At 42.2% G+C, this 21,025-nt stretch overlaps 1 protein-coding gene across 1 annotated transcript in view; it reads right to left on the reverse strand.

Moving 5' to 3' along the window:
• Positions 1 to 2,151: 2,151 nt before the first annotated feature.
• LOC105540271 (A disintegrin and metalloproteinase with thrombospondin motifs 12) overlaps positions 2,152 to 21,025 on the reverse strand; it is a 234,964-nt gene continuing 216,090 nt past the window's right edge. Inside the window, exons 22-23 of the mRNA XM_011980815.1 lie at positions 9,818 to 9,977; positions 2,152 to 2,330 (exon numbers count right to left, since the gene is read on the reverse strand). Of these exons, the coding sequence (XP_011836205.1) occupies positions 2,152 to 2,330; positions 9,818 to 9,977 (339 nt within the window). The remainder of the gene's footprint in view (positions 2,331 to 9,817; positions 9,978 to 21,025) is intronic.

A 21,025-nucleotide genomic window follows, 5' to 3' on the forward strand; every position in this document is an offset into this window, starting at 1 on the left:
AAATCAATCTAGCGTACTAAATGAATCCCCCTAAAAGCCTACACTACACTTCAGGGACAGTCTTTGCAAACTGCCTCATTAGTAAATATCAGATTCTTCTCCATTCATGTCACTAGCAATTTGTCTCCTATCCTCGAAAACCATTATTCACCAGAGATTGCTATCGGCCAGCAATGTTTACGTTTAAAGGCAGAGAATACAATAATGTAATTATCATCTAGAAATAAATTCTCTGGCTTTAGGTAAACATTTCTACTTTCCTCCTGTTTCTGGTCTATCTTGAATTTCATCCCAATCCCACTGTTTTATTTTCCACAGGAATTCATGAGAGTAATACATGTTAATGGCTTGGAAAAAAATAAAAAGCACATACTATTAAATCTTAAATTCAAGGTACCCAAGCAATAAAATTGGCATTGGACAGCAACACCATTACATGTTTAACAGAATAGCTATATGGAGAGTTTCACATACACTTACCCATTTGTATGCCTATCTATGTTTACATTAGTTCTGCCACCATCTAGATATTAGCACCATTTTTAAATAGCACCATTCTGCTGAACGGATAGGTAAAGGGAGACAGAGGACACTGTGTTCCATGGGGAGTATTAAGTGTATCTGTGCATGAGTCAGAAAATATGCTGCCCATCACATGAAGGCCACATCCTTGCCTTTCTCCCTGCGAAGAATTGGTTCCGAGATCTTCTTCCTTTTAAGGCTTATGCCCCTCCACCCACCCACTTACCCTCTTTCTCTGGGTTCAGTTCGTGTAAGTACCTTCCCTTAGAAATCACTTTGTCTAGAAATTTGCTCTGAATTTGAGACCAAGCCTACTTTGACTTCTGGTGGGAGGTAGGAACATCCAGAACAAGGATTCTAACTTTTATTTCAGTTTCCTTGGACTTCCTGATTTACCTGTTCTCCTCAAGGTGAAACACCTTTACGACTTTCATTTGTGAAATGGAAAAAATACTTGTCCAATAAGACCTATTGGATACACTGAGAAGTAGATCCTCTTCACCTTACTTTTTAGAAATGTTTTTTTTCTCTAGATTAGAAGTTTGCACTATGTTCTTGTACTTAGTACAATTTACCTGGCTCTTTGCAATATTTTAATAGGGAACCTCCATTTTCCAACCGAGGGGAGGTGAGGACAGGTGGCAGCCCTAGAGCTGGTTGTAGCGGTCTTAGCTTATACACCCCCTGCAGCAAGACGATGGTGGGACCTGAGCTCAGGCTTCCTGTATGGACTGTACAGAAGAGAGGAAATCAGCCCGGAAGACTCATTTTCCCTTCTGCGAAGGAGTGTGTATTTGCCAGGAAAGTGGGAAGAATAAAGGCCCACAGTTCCTTTTCTATAATAGTAAGAAATTGATTTCTGCTCATTTGCTTTTTAAGAGTTTTCACAGAAATGCTCTTCAAGCCAGAAGTGTTTTCTCTGTAAGTGACCTAAATCCCTTCGGCTGTGTTTCTTATGCCTGTTTCCTCTTAGTCTAGTGTCTTGAGGTTGGCAGGAGACTCTAAGCAGCCCAGATGTGGAGCCCTACAGGGATGGAGGAAGAGACTGAGGGATGTAACAAGCACTTTCTCTTCCTGCCCTAGTGGAACATGGGGTGAAGAAAGCAGTCCTCTGCCTGCATAAATTAAAGGAATGTTCCTAAAGCTCCACTGTGACATTTCAAATAGCAGCTGCCCCAGGCAGGGAGGAAATAAAAAAAAAAAGAAACGTATTCATCAAGATAAATTAAGAAGATTATTTGTCCCCTGGGTAAGGGTGGCTCTGTGGCCTGATACTCTTGAGGTAGTCGGGGAGAAAACTAGTCTCTTTGTTTTTATCTTCAAGGGAGAACAAAAACACAACATTTCACAAATCTGTAACCTAGCACCTTTCCCAGGAGCCGACACCAGGAGCTGCCTGATTCTCCTAGCTATTTCACCTTCCTATCAGGGAGCAGCAAGTACGGCAGCCTAGGCCTCCTGTGAGGGACATTTTGTGGCTAGAGGAACACAATGGATTTTGTTTCACTATGACCCAAAGCTGAACCTGAAATATATGAAGCAAAACCTCAATGAAGCAGCTCCCAGAGCTAAAGCATGTCACGGTCAGCAGGCTGCTGCAGTCTGGTGGAAGGTGGCTTCCTTTTGGGCTTAGAGTGCTTTGGGTTTTTGGGGCAACCGTTGCCTTCTTTGCCTTTGGCTGTGGGTGATGTGTGTCTGGGGACACGAGAAGCAGCACTGAGCCCTCACGGTGGGCACAGAACATTTCTTCATGGCTTTCAGTGTCTGGCAGAAACTGGCTGACAGCTTGTCCTTGGTGCAAAGTAAATCTGTGGAAAGAGAAAAAGAATAAGAAAAAAAGTCCAAAGATTATCCTTTGTAGATACACAAGCACAACTTCTATTAACGTAAGACTTTATATGTCTACCAAGAAAGGAGCCATAACAATTCATAATAGGTGGTATCTACTGAATGTTTATCATGTTTCAGACACTGTGCAAAGCGTTTATGCTAGACTGAACTATCAGTCACAATTCTTCACTCCCATGTAATTGTGTTATACAGAACATTCCCACCTTGCCATGGCTGCCTGGTGGGTGGAGAATCCTTCCCACCTACTTGTCTTTGGGTTCAGCTCTGTGACTTGCTTTAGACCATGGGATGCTGGTAGACACGATCTGTGTAGTGACTTGGAAAGTGCAGGAGGACAAGCCTTCCCTGATGAGCTTCTGTTGTCACCATAAGAAGAACCTGGCTTGTGTAGCCACCGAGGGTGATAAGAGACACATGGGGCAGACCTAGACTCAACCTACAGTTAGTAGCCAAGGCCAACCAAAGCCCAGCTCAATCACCTGAACCTTGGCTGACCTATAGATGCTCAGCAAAAAATACATGACTGTGCATTATATGAAAAACACACACACACACGTTTCTAGCAGCATAATTCACAATTGCAAAGACATGGAACCAACCTAAGGGCCCATCAACCAATGAGTGGATACATGAAAATGTGGTATATATACCCCAGGGAATACTACTCAACCAAAAAAAAAAAGGCATGAAATAATGTCTTTTGCAGCAGCTTGGGTGAAGCTGGAGGCCATCATTCTAAGTGAAGTAACTTTAGGAATGGAAAACCAAATATATGTTCTCATTTATAAGTGGGAGCTAAGCTATGAGGACTCAAAGGCATAAGAATGATACAATGGCCCCAGGGGACCCAGGGAGGAAACTTGGGGGTGGTAAGGAATAAAAGACTACATATTGGGTATAGTATACACTGCTTGGCTGATGGGTGCACTAAAATTTCAGAAATCACCACTAAGGAATGTGGGTTTTGGTTATCCCCCACAACCACTTTGGTACCCCCAAAACTATTGAAATTTAAAAAAAAAATACATGACTGTAGTTTTAAACCCCTGAGTGTCAGGGTGCTTTGCTATGCAATATTGCTATGGAAATAGTTGAACGCAGTGTTTTCCATGCTTCACTACATTTAATCTTTACAGTGCTACTAGCAGACAAGTATTTTTTCCATTTCACAAATGACTAAAGTAGGGCCTCAAGTAGTGAAGAACTTGTATAAGGCTGTCCAGCTGATAAATGGCAGGGCCAGATCTGAACACAGGTAGTCTTAACTCTAGAGCTCATGCTCTCATCAGTCATACTATTCAGAGTGTCAAGCCAACAACCAGTCAGCAAAATAACTGATGCTTCCGGGACGGGCGCAGTGGTTCACGCCTGTAATCCCAGCACTTTGGGAGACCGAGGCAGGTGGATCACGAGGTCAAGAATTCGAGACTAGCCTGGCCAACATGGCGAAACCCTGTCTCTACCAAAAATACAAAAATTAGCTGGGCATGGTGGTGGGCTCCTGCAATCCCAGCTACTCGGGAGGCTGAGGCAGGAGAATTGCTTGAAATCGGAAGGTGGAGGTTGCAGTGAGCTGAGATCGTGCCATTGCACCCAGCCTGGGCAAGAAGAGTGAAACTCCATCTCAAAAAAAAAAAAAACAACAATAAACCAATGCTTCCAGAGTGAGTGAGGTATACAGACATATAAACTGTGATCTCTGCCCTGCAGAACTTTACCACGGAGATGAAGGCAGAAGACATGTACAAATAGTTCCCAGAGTAAGTATACAATGAGTCACCTGAGTTCTAACCCTTGTTCTCCTCTAACTAGCTCTGGGTAAGTGTGTCCCTTAATTTTCTTGGCCTTGCTTTTCCCACACATGAGTCAGGGAACGAGAGTGGGTTGCTCAGGGACCACCCCACACACTCGTGGCAGGTGGTTCTCAGAGGGCACTGGTCCACAGCTTCTGGGTCTGTAAAGAATTCAATTAGATATTTTTTTTCTAGAAAGTGAAATTGTTTTAAGCTTGCCTTGAGTGCCTTTTGGAGCTCTCGTCTTTCTTTCTCCTTTACAGAGAAAAGATTTTCATAGTTCTGAAGAAAAGCACTTTCATAAACAGGCCGCTATCCTTTGTAAATGGAAGAGTCAGGAAAAGTAGAAATGGAAATAAGATCCTCTCCACCCCAAATGTGTGACAATATCTTTGCGTCTCTATGCTTTTTCCCCCTTCAGATCATAAAGGCAAAAAGTTCTTTTTATCTCCTCAGAACTCCTTATTCTCTTAACTGTGTCTTATTTTTGTGAACAAATGAAAGTCTTCTGTTAGCTTCTAGAGTCCCGTTTGGGGCTCAAGTTTTAAGTGCCCTTAGGAATCGGTAACATATAATGCTCCTAGAATCCAAAACCTGAGTCTTCATCTTTCCTTCTTCAGGGCTCTGCTTTTAGCCTCTTATAAAAACCCCATCTCTCTTAAAACCCCACAGGAAATTGCCTGACACCCTTGGAAGTTTCAGAGAGAGTACATGTTTTTGTTTTTTGAGATGGCTCCCTCTGTTGCCCAGGCTGGAGTGCAGTGGTGTAATGTCGGCTCACTGCAACCTCTGCCTCCTGGGTTCAAGCAATTCTCCTGCCTCAATCTCCTGAGTAGCTGGGACTACAGGCATGTACCACCACGTCCAGCTACTGTTTTTTTTTTTTTTGTATATTTAGTAGAGACTGGGTTTCACCATGTTGGTCAGGCTGGTCTTGAACTCCTGACCTTGAATGATCTGCCTGCCTCGGCCTCCCAAAGTGCTAGGATTACACGTGTGAGCCTGGGCTTGTTTTTCTTTTTGTTTTAAATTTCCTCCTCAAAATTCAACTTCAGAGAGTACATGTTTTGACCAAGCATGTCTCTTGTGGAATATCCCTCGAGTTCTTCATCTCCCGTGTCCCAGCAGAGCAGAGGGTGTTGTTCATGGGACCTGGGCCGTGCATTGTGTGCGTTGCTGATCGGAACAAGGCAAGGCTTCCTTCCTGGGCTCTGGGAAGCCCCCTGGCAGGGCAGTCCAAGCACCACACAGCCGCCCCAGTTTCTTAGCCAGCCTCTCCTGAAGTCTCTGTGGATGGAGGCTGGAGAGAGCACAGGAGGGGCAGCTCTTTGCCCCACAATCTTGTCGCTGTGAGTCTGTGAGTGCTCTGGGGCTGTTGCCCAGGAGGAGAAAGACAGGAAGGGTAGAGGCTCAGCTGACAGCCACCGTTCCACAAAGCTTCTTCTGGCAGCGCTGACCCACATGAGTCCCCTCTGTCTCCATGTCCAAACAGGCATTATTGTACTACACACTCGGGCACCGCACCATACCCTCTCTTGAACTGCTCTGTAAATGGAGTGTGCTAAGGGCTAAAGTGCGAGTTCTCAAAGGTATCTGCCATTATAAAAAGGACCTCTAGGAGGCCCCCAAAGTCTTTGCCCTGGTTGTGGGTTGAACTGTATCCTTTGAAATGTACCCCAGCGTTGAAGTCCTCACCCTTTGTATCTGTGAATGTGATCTGATTTGGAAATAAGATCTTGGCAGATAGAATTATGATGTCAATTAAGATGAGGTCACTATGAACTAGGGTGGGCCCTTCATCCAACCTGGGTGGTGTCCTTATAAAAAGAGGAGAAGAGACACAGAGACAGACACACAAACAGAGGAGGAAAAGCTGTGCTGAGACACAGACACAGAGAGGAAAGACAGCCATGTGGTAATGGAGGCAGAGACTGGAATTCAATTTCTGTAAGCTGAGGAATGTCAGTGATGGCTGGCAACCACCAGAAGCCAGGAGAATGAGTGTGGCCCTACCAATACCTTGATTTTGGACTTCTAGCCTCCAGAACTGTGAGAGAATAGATTTCTGTTGTCTTTAGTCACCTAGTTTATTACAGTTTGTTATGGCAGCATGAATATTTGTGCTTGTAGCCCAGGAAGCTAATACACCCCTTCCTTCATGAAAGTAGAAAAAACACAGACACAAATTATTAAGCATATATCACATACTAGGCAATGTTTGACATATACTATACCATTTGATTGTCACAGAAATCAATAGATGTGGGTGCATCTATTCTTTTAATAACTGAGGGTTCCACAGAAGCTTAGCAATCGACCCAACATCACACAGCTGGCATATAGATGGTGCCGCTGGAAACTGAATGTTGTCTCAATAGCTCCCAAGCTTTGTCTCTGAGAGAGAGAATCTCGTGTACTGGTGATGGGGCAGGAGAAGATCACATGAATAGGTCTTCTCTGCCCAGAACATCTTTTTTCCTCAACACAGGAGGCCCACTTGTCAGGTTAGGTCAATACCTAAATGACTGAAAGAGACTCAACCAAGCCTGGAATCCTCACATGCTCCTGGAAACCATGAGATCAAGAGCTTTGCTTTTCAATAGTCCTTGGAGTCTGGATACATGCTAAGTCCTGGGGCCCTCCTTTTTGAGAGTGGGGGACCAGAAGGAAGAGTGGAAGATGAGAGTGGCTTATATAGGCAGTCTGTGTTCCAGAGCTATGTTTAGTAACTCATATAGATGATGACCATGAGCCCAACATGATGACAGGGCTCAATTACATCAGTTCTTCCTATTGCTGTGAAAGAATGAAGGCTTGTTGTGTTCATCAGTCAATTGGATTCCACTTCCAAAGTACATACAATGCTTATAATTATGGGCAACTTGGAGGGGAGATCCCAGTTTGCCTCTGCCGGTTCAACAGAAACCACATTTGAAAATTTAAAGGGACAGTTATACGCCTGTATCTTTGTTGTCATCTGTGTTATCAGGGGATAATATTTTGTTCACCAAAGAAGCCTGGAAAACAATTTCAATGTTGTTGACAAATACAGTTTCCATGACTTTGGGTTCCTTGAGATCAAGAACTGTGTTTTACTCATGTCTTTCTCCTCAGCTCTTAGCACTTCTCTGAGACATTTTGTGATCAATAATATTTTGTTGAATAAGTGAATGAATGAGATCCTATTCATCTGGCAGAATATTCTTTAGTAGAACATTTGCCAACTCAAATGTTCATTTGTATCAACACTGGATCTAAGTACTCTTTCTATTTCTTTTCTTTTTTTTTTTTTTTGCCTTTTCTACCTCTCCTCAAATTAAAAATAGCACCAGCAACAACAACAAAACAACCCCAGGAATGGTAGGCTTAAGGGTTTTGCTTTTGTTTTTTAATCAATATGAATGTAATGCTGAGAATAAAGCTTATACTTGGTAAATGAATTCCCTTGATTTTTTTTTCCACGTGGATACATGGAAAGGGTTTCGTAGGCACTAATGTGGAAATAGTAGTTCCAATTTAGATTTTAAGTCATTAAAACTTCAGATGGTTTCTAAAAGAAGTAAAATGACCTAGAGAAAACTAAACCTTATGTGAATTCATACCTGATATTATAAAATATACTTAGGATTATGTTATGTTTATTGTGAAAGCTGACTGACAAGAACCTGGGCATTGAATGAATATTTTCAAAGAATTTTAGAGAATTATAGGGGTCAGGGTGGGTGGCTAGCTTCTTAAATCAAGGAATTTCTTATAGCTCCTCTTTCATTTTCCTTCTATGTGAGTAGGCATGGCTCTGCCTTCAAAATAAGCTAGTAATTAACTTTTGTGACCTTGATATTTGTCAGTGAATGGAATTCATTGTTAAGCACATCAATTGCCAGCCAACTATTGGTCGCCATTTATTCTGTGTGAGATTTCAAGATGAAAACTACAATCTATGCACTTAACCCTGTTTTGATTATTGAAGATTTTATTGTCCAGCCATAGGACAGTTGAAGACAACCTACATATAATTCAAAATAACAAGCCCTAACGCTAGGCGTGATCAACCAAGAGTAAGTGGCTGCTTCAGTTATATAAAAAATAATACAACATAGAAGGGATTCTATAGCCTCAACTGTTTAAAGTATGGTACCATAGAAGGAGATGAAATGAAAGGAAAAGAGTCTCAGATTGGGCCCTTGGTCTAGAACAAGGTGCTTCTCAAACTTTGATGTGCATGTGAATCACCAGGGATCTTGTTAAATGAAGATTCTAATTCAGTAGGTCTAGAGTGAGGCCCAAGAGCCTCAAACTCCCAGGAGATGCCAATTCAGCTTGTCCAGGGACCATATTTTGAGAAGCAAGAGTCTGGAAGACATGAATAACACCTCAGAAAATGAACTCTAGGTGACTTCTTCTGGAATTTCAAGTAAGGCCAATGAAAGCCACCCTTAAGTGCAAGTCAGTAAGAAGCTACCTGCGATAATCACACTTAAAGCATTTCCTTGCTCAGTGCATTTTGATCAGGATTTCCAGACCAGATCTCTCTCCTGGCCTCCACACCTGTACAGCAAACGAATCACAGAACACCCCTACCTAGATGACTCACAGACTCCTTAGCAAACACGTTCCAAACAGAACTCACTACCTTCCCTCTTTCCCAAAGCCCCTGTTAGGTTTCCTCTCTCAGTGCATGGTAGCTTCATCTACTCAGCTGCCCAAGTCAATATTATGGGCATTAGCCTTTCTCTCCTTTCTCCCGGCACAAAGGGCTATCAATTTTTTCTTTCAATGAGCTACTAAATGTACTAACTTCTCTGTTTTTAATTTAATTTAGAAATTTTACATGTCAATGAAGCCCAGACAATCAGTGGAATGGACATTATAGATCATAGCTGAACCTACCCAGCCTGTAGGAGGAGCTCCTTTGTCTCTCACACAGAGAGCCTCCTGCAAATTCACTTCTCCTGGGGTAGGCCCTGTCCAATGGCTGAAGAGCGTGGGAATGTGAATGTACAGCTTGCTGGCTCAGGAGCGGACAACTCAGGGGTATAACCTGTGCTCTGGAGGTGCCTGGAGGACCAGTCTGAAGCTAGGACTCACGTTCCTGAGAAGGCATCCTGGCTGTGTCTCCTCCCTTTTCCATCTGGCTTCCTCCACTCCCTTAATGATCTTCCCTGGAAATACTTAATGAACCCCTTGCACACACACTTTCACCCCAGAACCTGCTTCTGGGGAACCTGGCCTAACACAGTGGTACCAGATTTATAGAGAGGGCCATTTCACACTTGACTGGGTTCCTGAGAAAGGCTGGGATATCTCTTAAGACATCTTTGAAAGCACAGAAGTAATTGTCATCCATGTTGGATGACATCAGTGTGAACAGGCTTAGAGAGACTATTTTATGATAGTCAATAAATAATAATAATTAAAAAAAATAATTAAAAAAATAAATAAAAAAGAAAAATGGATGAGATACTCTGTCAAGAAGTTAAGATTCAAACCTCACCAAATCAGATAGCTTGTTACCAGGGTTACCAGCTGACCTCTTTAACACTAAGATTTTCTGTTGAGTAAAAGAAATGTAAAGCTATCTACAAGTTATATCATGCAGGATGACATTTGTGCAAAGATCTGTTTCTCCCCAAGCAAACCCATTCACCCACCAGCACTTTTCTTGCAGGCCTGCTGGTTGCATTTTTTGAATTCTGGAGGTCTGGGTTCGTGATCACACAGGCATTGGTCTTGGTCTTCAGTTTTATTGTTCTCTGAGGGCACACAATGGACAGTCCTCTTCTGAAAGCCACCTCCACAGGAAGTGGAACACTGAAAGAGAGGGTGAACAGAGAGTCAGAAGTCGTCCCCACGACTCCCAAGGAAACACCAGTAGAACACTTCCAACCCCACTGTGGTCAAGAATGGAAACATCTCAATAACTAGAAACCTTTTTGAAGGAGTCATAGAATAAAGGCACTAATAATTTGGAGATGTGAGTTTAGAAAGACTCTATACTATAGGCTGTGTGGATTGGATCTGACTGAGTTTACTATTAGGTTCTCTGCAGAACGTTCTCCTCTTTCACACATTTCAGAATGGTTTGATGCCTCTTGTCACATGATTACAGCACTGGGCTCCAGGAACCTATGTTGGTGCCGTGGGACCCAGCCAGGCCACACATGACTGGTCTAGGGAAGGTCCCTGCATCAAGTGGGGCCAATAAGTCACTCCTTGGGAATTTGAATTGAGACCCACCCAGCAAGAGATTCCATCTAAGGCTGAAATTTGAGAACTTGGATGTTGTTGGTGGCCACATTTCCTGCCAAGTAAAACGAGTGAAAACCAAATGGAAGAAAAGGTGAATGGAATGAAGCATGTGCTTAGAGAGGAACAGGAAGGAGGGAGGCATTGCCCATGGGGTTCGCACCCTTGTTTCTAGCTGGAACCCAAACATTCATCTTTGCATCATGAGTATATGGAGTGAAACATATGGAGGGAGGCTGAACTGCAAGCAAAGCAGAATACAATTCCATATCTGGGTCGTGGTACCTTGGTCTGAACTAATTTTGATTTGGGGCTGGGGATTGGATGTGAGGAAAAGGGGTGGAGCTACTAGGAGAGATGAGCCTTGGGTAAAAAGAGAAGTGGGAGGGAAAGACCCCAGTGGCATGGAGAGAATGTGGAATGGGGGTAGGGACAGGGCTAAGCATGGAAGCTGGGGAAGAAACAGAGCAACAGCAGACCCGGCTCTGTGCCTAGCCGGACCAGGTCCTCTCAAGCCATTCTAACGATAAGGTTCCACCGCAATGTCATGATCGCCCACCTGGCTGCAGGAGGGAGATTCGCTGGCCTGTAGAATCAGTTTACATAAGTTTCTTCAGGATGTAAAAAAATGTGCCTGAATTTACCACATATGCTCTTTTTTTAAATTATTATTTTTTGAGGTAAAATATATAAAACATAAAATATACCATTTAAACCATTTTTTTTGAGACAAGGTCTGGCTCTATCACCCAGGCTGGAAGGCAGTGGCACAGTTTCAGCTCACTGCAACCTCCCTCTCCCTGGTTCAAGTGATTCTCCTATCTCAGACTCCCAAGAAACTGGGACTACAGGCGTGTGCCACCACACCTGGTTACTTTTTCCTCCGGCACACTCGCTAAGTCAACTGGAAGTTTAGTCATCTGTTTCCAGATTCCAATTTTTTTTTTTTTTTTTTTTTGGTGAGGGGGAGCTAAAGATAGATTAGGGTAATTTTACAGATTCCAAAATTGTATGGACCCATCTCTCTGCTCTTGTCTCCTGCCCCCATCTTTGTCCTTGTGGGCTTGTGCCAGTTGTAGTATTTTATCCCTTCTGCCTATTTAGTGGAGTTTTGGGAACAAAGGAAAATGTATATGTTCAATCCATAGCTTGTGTAGTTTCACCTAATAACAGATCATGAAGGTTATGAGTGATTCCAAAGGCTGGCCTGGTAGGTGTTAACCACTCTCTCATTATCCCCCCATTCTTTGCTATGCGTAATTGGTGAATTCCTGACACACAGCTCTTCTAAGGAACTTCAACCCATGTCCACTCCCAATAGACTCACCTGGAACTCCTTCAGGGAGTTGAAAGGGAGGCTTAAAAATGTTCTCTTACAATTTTTAATCTTCCATGAGATTGTTTCCCTAAATGGGCCCAAACTTACAGCATTTTTATGACTTCACATTACATCACATTTTCTCTTTTAGATGTCATGTTTGCTTTGATTAGAGGTACGTATTTTGTTATACAGAGTTCTGAGATATTTATGAAGAGCCTAGTCCTGAAATATATCCAGGCAGCTGGGGCAAAGCCTGCCAGGAGTAAGCATGGTCTCTGCTCAGGCCCATGTGGCTGGAGAAGGCCACTGCTGCCTTGATCCAATCTGCCATGATGCTAATGACGAATTTTGGGAAGTTCATGGATAGACTAGGCACACAAATCTTGCTCATAGCAGTGAATATTAGTTTGGTAACTATTTATTGGGTGACAACAGAGAAACATCCTAACAAAGGGGAAATTGTTAAGTAAATATGATCAATCGACTTGATGGAATATTACTGTAAAGAAAGGATTAACTTTGGTCCTGGTTCAGAGTACTTGGAGAGAAAAATGACCTTGAAGTATGGTTTCCTTGGACACTATAGAGTTAAGGTAAATGCAAAAGATGATGACTGTCTTGTCTACCAGGAAATTCCTGACTGTAGGACTGTTCCCTACTGGAGGCCTGTGAGTTGGCATGTGGCCTTGGGCATGTGTGACCAAAATAGTTTAAAATATTGGCAGGAAACTGAGGCTGAGGCTTCTTTGTGTCAAGGTGACCTGTGTGCACCTTGGCTCTCATTTCTTGCTACCCATACATACCACGCTTGACAGACAAGGAAGCAAATGAAGTTGTACTCTTGGATAGTTGCTGAAATTGTATCCTTCGGTAGCAACCTCCTGCAGAGATGAGGCTGTTGTGCCTAATATAATTCCTGCTTGTATCCTTCTACACAGCTAAGTGAATTTGGTGTTAGAGTCAAGTCTATTGTACCTCACATGTCTGACTGCCAATAGACCACCAATTTGACACAGCATTAGAGTGGATCATGGCTGTGCCGGTGCAACTATGCAGTTATGAACAATGAGAATTACAAACTGTATAGCAACCTACAGATAGCTGGGGGCATTATGTTGGGCAAAATACTGCATTCCCGTGTGTGTAATAATTACAACCATCGAAACATACATGCATGGGAACAAGTCACTTTATAAAAATGTTAGTAGTTGTGATGTTAGTGTATCAGACCATCTTGGCTCCCCTGTCTCCCAGCTCGTGGCCCTAGGATCTGTCCCAGCTGAGGTGGCAACCAATTTTCTGAAAGCACAACCCAGTGGCCTTCACCTCATGCCATTTGTATTAGCCTGGTTTCACACTGCTATAAAGACATACCTGAGACTGGGTAATTTATAAAGAAAAGAGGTTTAATTGACTCAGAGTTCCACAGGGCTGGGGAGGCCTCAGGAAACTTACAATCATAGTGGAAGGGAAGAGGCACGTCTTACACGGCAGCAGGTGAGAGAGAGTGGTGAGTGAAGTGGGAAGAGCCCCTTATAAAACCATCAGATCTTGTGAGAAATCACTGACTATCACAAGAACAGCATAGGGGAACTGCCCCCATGATGCACTCACCTGCCTCTGGGTCTCTCCTTTAACACGTGAGAATTACAATCTGAGATGAGATTTGGGTGGGGACACAGAGCCAAACCATATCACCATGCCTCGTACCTCCCTGCTTCTGATTGGGCTTTCTTGTTGCCAATGAGAAATGAGACACAATGGGACTTGCTCAGTGCCCATATCTGGACAATTCAGAAGTATGGAGATATTAGCCCTCTAAAGGGAGACTCCACCAAAGGGAGACAGGAGTCAGTGGATAACTCTTCTCCTTTCCTACTCGTCCCTCCCTTCCTGGATAAACTGCCATAACACGCAGTAGTTCACACAGTTTTTAGAAGCCTTCCTGTGAGAATCAGCAATCAGTTGCTCCTGACACCAAGCGATGGTCAGTTAGGTAAGATAATCAGTCTAGTAACACACCACTTCATTTTTGACTCCCCTTCTCTGCCTCCTTTCTCTTTTCTGTCACCCCTGCTTCCCTGGCATTGAATTTTCGAATAAAGTTAAATTTTTTCTCGAGACTTTATTTGATAGAAAATCCAGGATAAGACAAGTCAGAATGATGGCAGAATCTGTCCATGGGATAATTTTCTTTATTTTGTTTTTCTGAGATGGAGTCTTGCTCTGTCACCCAGGCTGGAGTGCAGTGGTGCAATCTCGGCTCACTGTGCCCTCCGCGTCTTAGGTTCAAGTGATCCTCCTGCCGCAGACTCCCAAGTAGCTGGGATTACAGGCATGTACCACCACATCTGGCTAATTTTTAAATTTTTAGTAGAGATGGGGTTTCACAATGTTGGCCAGGCTGGTCTCGAATCAAACTCCTGACCTCAGGTGATCCACCTGCCTCGGCCTCCCAAAGTGCTAGAAGTACAGGCATGAGTCACCATGCCTGGCCAGAATTTTATTTTCAATATTGCTGATAGAGTGTTATTTATGCAATAAACAAACTTAGGGAGAATAATACCTCTTTCCTTCATTTACGGTTTATTTTGTTCCATCAAACAGGCTGGCCATCTGGCAAACTGATCTGTGGACTGACAAGAGGCCTGAAACTCACTAAGTCTGACTATGTCTAAAGCTTTAGGACAGATGCCAACTCCTCTTTGCTCTAGGAAAAGCCAGAGCATCCAAGGTGCTGGGTATAAAACAGCTGTTTCTTAGGCTGTGTGTCTCTGGAATAGCTTTAATATTTGATCTTTTCTCTTTTGAAAGTATTTGATCTTTTCCCTTCTGAACTCAAGACCCACAGCAGCCATGGGTCAACTTTTAGCAGACTTAGAGGTATTCAGTGGCAGAAATATGAAAACCAAAGTATATAGAAACATACTATAAATCAATTAACACATTGAATATTTACAATGAATATAGATTATTTTTGTAATCAAAAGAAAATACATGTTATTTTATTTTTATTTTTTTGCTTAAGTAGAGTGGCAAGAAACCATTTTTTTAAAAAGCTAAAGTAGATTGAGGTTCCAAGATGGCTGAACAGGAACACCTCCGGTCTGCAGTTCCCAGCGAGATCAACACAGAAGACAAGTGATTTCTGCATTTCCAACTGAGGTACCTGGTTCACCTCACTGGGACTGGTTGGACAGTGGGTGCAGCTGTCCTTGCACCACAGAGGGTGAGCCAAAGCAGGGCGGGGCATTGCCTCACCTGGGAAGTGCAAGGGGTTCCCTATCCTAGCCAAGGGAAGCCATGACAGACTGTACCTGGAAAAATGGAATACTCCCACCCAAATACTGCACTTTTCGAAGGTCTCAGCAACTGGCAGACAAGTATAATCTCTCCCGTGCCTGGTTTGGCAGGTCCCACGCCCATGGAGCCTTGCTCACTGCTAGCGCAGCAGTCTGAGATTGAATGGCAAGGTGACAACCTGGCTGGGGGAGGGGTATCTGCCATTGCTGAGGCTTGAGTAGGTAAACAAAGTGGCTGGGAAGCTCAAACTGGGTAGAGCCCACCTCAGCTCAGCAAGGCCAACTGCCTCTGTAGACTCCACCTCTGTGGGCAGGGCATAGCTGAACAAAAGGCAGCAGACAACTTCTGCAGACTTAAACGTCCCTGTCTGACAGCTCTGAAGAGAGCAGTGGTTTTCCCAGCATGGCGTTTGAGCTCTGAGAACGGACAGACTGCCTCCTCAAGTGGGTCCCTGATCCCTGTATAGCCTAATTGGAAGACATCACCCAGTAGAGGCCGACAGACACCTCATATAGGCAGCTGACCCTCTGGGACGAAGCTTCCAGGGGAAGGATCAGGCAGCAACATTTGCTGTTCTGCAATATTTGCTGTTCTGCAGCCTCCGCTGGTGATACCCAGGCAAACAAGGTCTAGAGTGGACCTCCAGCAAACTCCAACAGCCCTGCAGCTGAGGGACCTGACTGTTAGAAGGAAAACTAACAAACAGAAAGGAATAGCATCAACATCAACAAAAAAGACATCTACACCAAAACCCAATCTGTAGGTCACCAACATCAAAGACCAAAAGTAGATAAAACCACAAAGATGGGGAGAAACCAGAGCAGAAAAACTGAAAATTCTAAAAACCAGAGTGCCTCTTCTCCTCCAAAGGATCACAGCTCCTCACCAGCAACAGAACAGAGCTTGATGGAGAATGATTTTGACAAGTTGACAGAAGTAGGCTTCAGAAGGTCAGTAATAACAAACTTCTCTGAACTAAAGGAGCATGTTCTAACCCATCACAAGGAAGATAAAAACCTTGGAAAAAAGGTTATATGAATGGCTAACTAGAATAAACAGTGAAGAGAAGACCTTAAAAGACCTGATGGAGCTGAAAACTATGGCATGAGAACTTTGTGACGCATGCACAAGCTTCAGTCGCCGATTCAATCAAGTGGAAGAAACAGTATCAGTGTTTGAAGATCAAATTAATGAAATAAAGTGAGAAGACAAGTTTAGAAAAAACAGAGTAAAAAGGAACAAACAAAGCCTCCAAGAAATATGGGACTACGTGAAAAGACCAGATCTACGTTTGATTAGTGTACCTGAAAGTGATGGAGAGAATGGAACCAAGTTGGAAAACACTCCTCAAGATATTATTCAGGAGAACTTCCCTAACCTAGCAAGGCAGGCTAACATTCAAATTCAGGAAATACAGAGAACACCACAAAGGTACTCCTTGAGAATAGCAACCCCAAGACACATAATTATCAGATTCACCAAGGCTGAAATGAAGGAAAAAATGTTAAGGGCAGACAGAGAGAAAGGCTGGGTTACCCACAAAGCAAAGCTCATCAGACTAACAGTGGATCTCTCAGCAGAAACCCTACAAGACAGAAGAGAGTGGGGGCCAATATTCAACATTCTTAAAGAAAAGAATTTTAAACCCAGAATTTCATATCCAGCCAAACTAAGCTTCATAAGTGAAGGAGAAATAAAATCCTTTACAGATAAGCAAATGCTGAGAGATTTTGTCACCACCAGGCCTGCCTTACAAGAGCTCCTGAAGGAAGCACTAAACATGGAAAGGAACAACTGGTACCAGCCACTGCAAAAACATGCCAAATTGTAAAGACCATCGATGCTATGAAGAAACTGCATCAATTAATGGGCAAAATAACCAGCTAACATCATAATGACAGGATCAAATTCACACATAACAATACTAACCTTAAATGTAAATAGGCTAAATGCCCCAATTAAAAGACACAGACTGGCAAATTGGATAAAGAGTCAAGACCCATCAGTGTGCTGTATTCAGGAGACTCATCTCACATGCAGAGATACACATCGGCTCAAAGTGAAGGGATGGAGGAAGATCTACCAAGCAAATGGAAAGCAAAAAAAAGCAGGGTTTGCAATCCTAGTCTCTAATAAAACAGACTTTAAACCAACAAAGATCAAAATAGACAAAGAAAACCATGACATAATGGTAAAGGGATCAATTCAACAAGAAGAGCTAACTATCCTAAATATATATTCACCCAATACTGGAGCACCCAGATTCATAAAGCAAGTCCGTAAAGACCTACAAAGAGTCTTAGACTCCCACACAATAATAATGGGAGATTTAACTTCCCACTGTCAATATTAGACAGATCAACAAGACAGAAGGTTAACAAGGGTCTCCAGGACTTGTTCTCAGCTCTGCACCAAGCAGACCTATTTGACATCTACAGAACTCTCCACCCCAAATGAACAGAAGATACATTCTTTGCAGCACCACCTCACATTTATTCTAAAATTGACCACATAATTGGAAGGAAAGCACTCCTTAGCAAATGTAGAAGAACAGAAATCACAACAAACTGACTCTCAGACCACAGTGCAATCAAATTAGAACTCAGAATTAAGAAACTCACTCAAAACTGTACAACCACATGGAAAATGAACAACCTGCTCTTGAATGACTACTGGGTAAATAACAAAATGAAGGCAGAGATAAAGATGTTCTTTGAAACCAAAGAAAAGAAAGATACAACATACCAGAATCTCTGGGACACATTTAAAGCAGTGTGTAGAGGGAAATTTATAGCACTAAATGCCCACAAGAGAAAGCAGGAAGATCTAAAATCGACATCCTAATATCACAATTAAAAGAACTAGAGAAGCAAGAGGAAACAAATTCAAAAGCTAACAGCAGGCAAGAAACAACCAAGGTCAGATCAGAACGGAAGGAGACAGAGACACAAAAAACCCTTCAAAAAATCAATGAATCCAGGAGCTGGTTTTTTGAAAAGATCAACAAAATTGATAGACTGCCAGCAAGACTAATAAAGAAGAAAAGAGAGAAGAATAAAATAGATGCAATAAAAAATGATACAGGGGATATCACCACCGATCACACAGAAATATAAACTACCATCAGAGAATACTATAAATACCTCTATGCAAATAAACTAGAAAACCTAGAAGAAATGAATCAATTCCTGGACACATACACCCTACCAAGGCTAAACCAAGAAGAAGTTGAATCTCTCAATAGACCAATTACAGACTCTGAAATTGAGGCTATAATTAAGAGCTACCAACTAAAAAAAGTCCAGGACCAGACGGATTCACAGCTGAACTCTACCAGAGGTACAAAATGGAGCTGGTACCATTTATTCTGAAACTATTCTAATCAATAGAAAAAGAGAGATTCCTCCCTAACTTATTTTATGAGGCCAGCATCATCCTGATACCAAAGCCTGGCACAGACACAACAAAAAAAGAAAATTTTAGACCAATATACCAGATGAACATCGATGCAAAAATCCTCAGTAAAACACTGGCAAACTGAATCAAGGAGCACATCAAAAAGCTTATCCACCATGATCAAGCTGGCTTCATACCTGGGATGCAAGGATGTTTTAACATATGCAAATCAATAAACATAATCCATCACATAAACAGAACCAATGACAAAAACCACATAATTATCTCAATAGATGCAGAAAAGGCCTTCGACAAAATTCAACAGCCCTTCATGCTAAAAGCTCTCAATAAATTCAGTATTGATGGAATGTATCTCAAAATAATAAGAGCTATTTATGACAAACCCACAGCCAATATCATACTGAATGGGCAAAAACTGGAAGCATTCCCTTTGAAAACAGGCACAAGACAAGTATGCCCTCTCTCACCATTTCTATTCAACATAGTGTTGCAAATTCTGGCCAGGGCAATGAGGCAAGAGAAAGAAATAAAGGGTATTCAATTAGGAAAAGAGGAAGTCAAATTGTCCCTGTTTGCAGATGACATGATTGTATATTTAGAAAACACCACTGTCCCAGCCCAAAATCTCCTTAAGCTGATAAGCAACTTCAGCAAAGTCTCAGGAGACAAAATCAATGTGCAAAAATCACAAGCATTCCTGTACACCAATAACAGACAAACAGAGCCAAATCGTGAGTGAACTCCCATTCACAATTGCTACAAAGAGAATAAAATACCTAGGAATCCAACTTACAAGGGATGTAAAGGACCTCTTCAAGGAGAACTACAAACCACTACTCAACGAAATAAAAGAGGACACAAACAAACGGAAGAACATTCCATGCTCATGGATAGGAAGAATCAATATCGTGAAAATGGCCATACTGCCCAAGGTAATTTATAGATTTAATGCCATCCCATCAAGCTACTAATGACTTTCTTCACAGAATTGGAAAATACTACTTTAAAGTTCATATGGAACCAAAAAAGAGCCCGCATTGCTAAGACAATCATAAGCAAAAAGAAGAAAGCAGGAGGCATCAGGCTACCTGACTTCAAATTATACTACAAGTCTATAGTAACCAAAACAGCACGGTACTGGTACCAAAACAGATATATAGACCAATAGAACAGAAAAGAGGCCTCAGATACAACACCACACATCTACAGCCATTGATATTTGACAAACCTGACAAAAACAAGCAATGGGGAAAGGATTCCCTATTTAATAAATGGTGGTGGGAAAACTGGCTAGTCATATGTAGAAAGCTGAAACCGGATCCCTTCCTTACACCTTATACAAAAATTAATTCAAGATGGATTAAAGATTTAAATGTTAGACCTAAAACCATAAAAACCCTAGAAGAAAACCTAGGCAATACCATTCAGGACATAGGCGTGGGCAAAGACTTCATGACTAAAACATCAAAAGCAATGGCAACAAAAGTCAAAATATACAAATGGGATCCAATTAAACTAAGGAGCTTCTGCACGGCAAAAGAAACTACCATCAGAGTGAACAGACAACCTACAGAATGGGAGAAAATTGTGGCAATCTACCCATCTGACAAAGGGCTAATACCTAGAATCTGCAAAGAACTTAAACAAATTTACAAGAAAACAAACAAACAACTCCATGAAAAAGTGGGCAAAGGATATGAACAGACAGTTCTCAAAAGAAGATATTTATGTAGCCAACAGACACATGAAAAAATGCTCATCATCACTGGTCATCAGAGAAATGCAAATCAAACCACAACAAGATACCATCTCATGCCAGTTAGAATGGCGATCATTAAAAAGTCAAGAAACAACAGATGCTGGAGAGGATGTGGAGAAATAGGAATGCTTTTACACTGTTGATGGGAGTGTAAATTAGTTCAACCATTGTGGAAGACAGTGTGGTGATTCCTCAAGTACTTAGAACTAGAAATACCATTTGACCCAGCAGTCCCATTACTAGGTATATTCCCAAAGAATTATAAATCATGCCACTATAAAGACACATGCATATGTATGTTTATTGCAGCACTATTCACAGTAGCAAAGACTTGGAACCAACCCAAATGTCCATCAATGATAGATTGGATTACGAAAATGTGGCACATATACACCATGGAATACTATGCAGCCACAAAAAAGGATGAGTTCGTGTCCTTTGTGGGGACATGGATGCAGCTGGAAACCATCATTCTCAGCAAACTATCACAAGGACAGAAAACCAAGCACTGCATGTTCTCACTCATAGGTGGGAATTGAACAATGAGAACACTCGGACACAGGGTGGGGAACATCACACACTGGGGCCTGTCGGGGGTGGGAGGCTGGGGGAGGGATAGCATTAGGAAAAATACCTAACGTAAATGATGAGTTGATGGATGCAGCAAACCAACATGGCACATGTAACCTATGTAACAAACCTGCATGTTGTGCACATGTACCCTAGAACTTAAAGTATTAAAAAAAAAAAAAAAAAAGCTAAAGTAAAAAAAAGTATGTATAAACGAGTCTTACCAGGTCCCAGTTCCCAGTG

The sequence above is a fragment of the Mandrillus leucophaeus genome, unplaced genomic scaffold (genome assembly GCF_000951045.1).
Source record: "Mandrillus leucophaeus isolate KB7577 unplaced genomic scaffold, Mleu.le_1.0 Scaffold218, whole genome shotgun sequence".
Classification (NCBI taxonomy): domain Eukaryota; kingdom Metazoa; phylum Chordata; class Mammalia; order Primates; family Cercopithecidae; genus Mandrillus; species Mandrillus leucophaeus.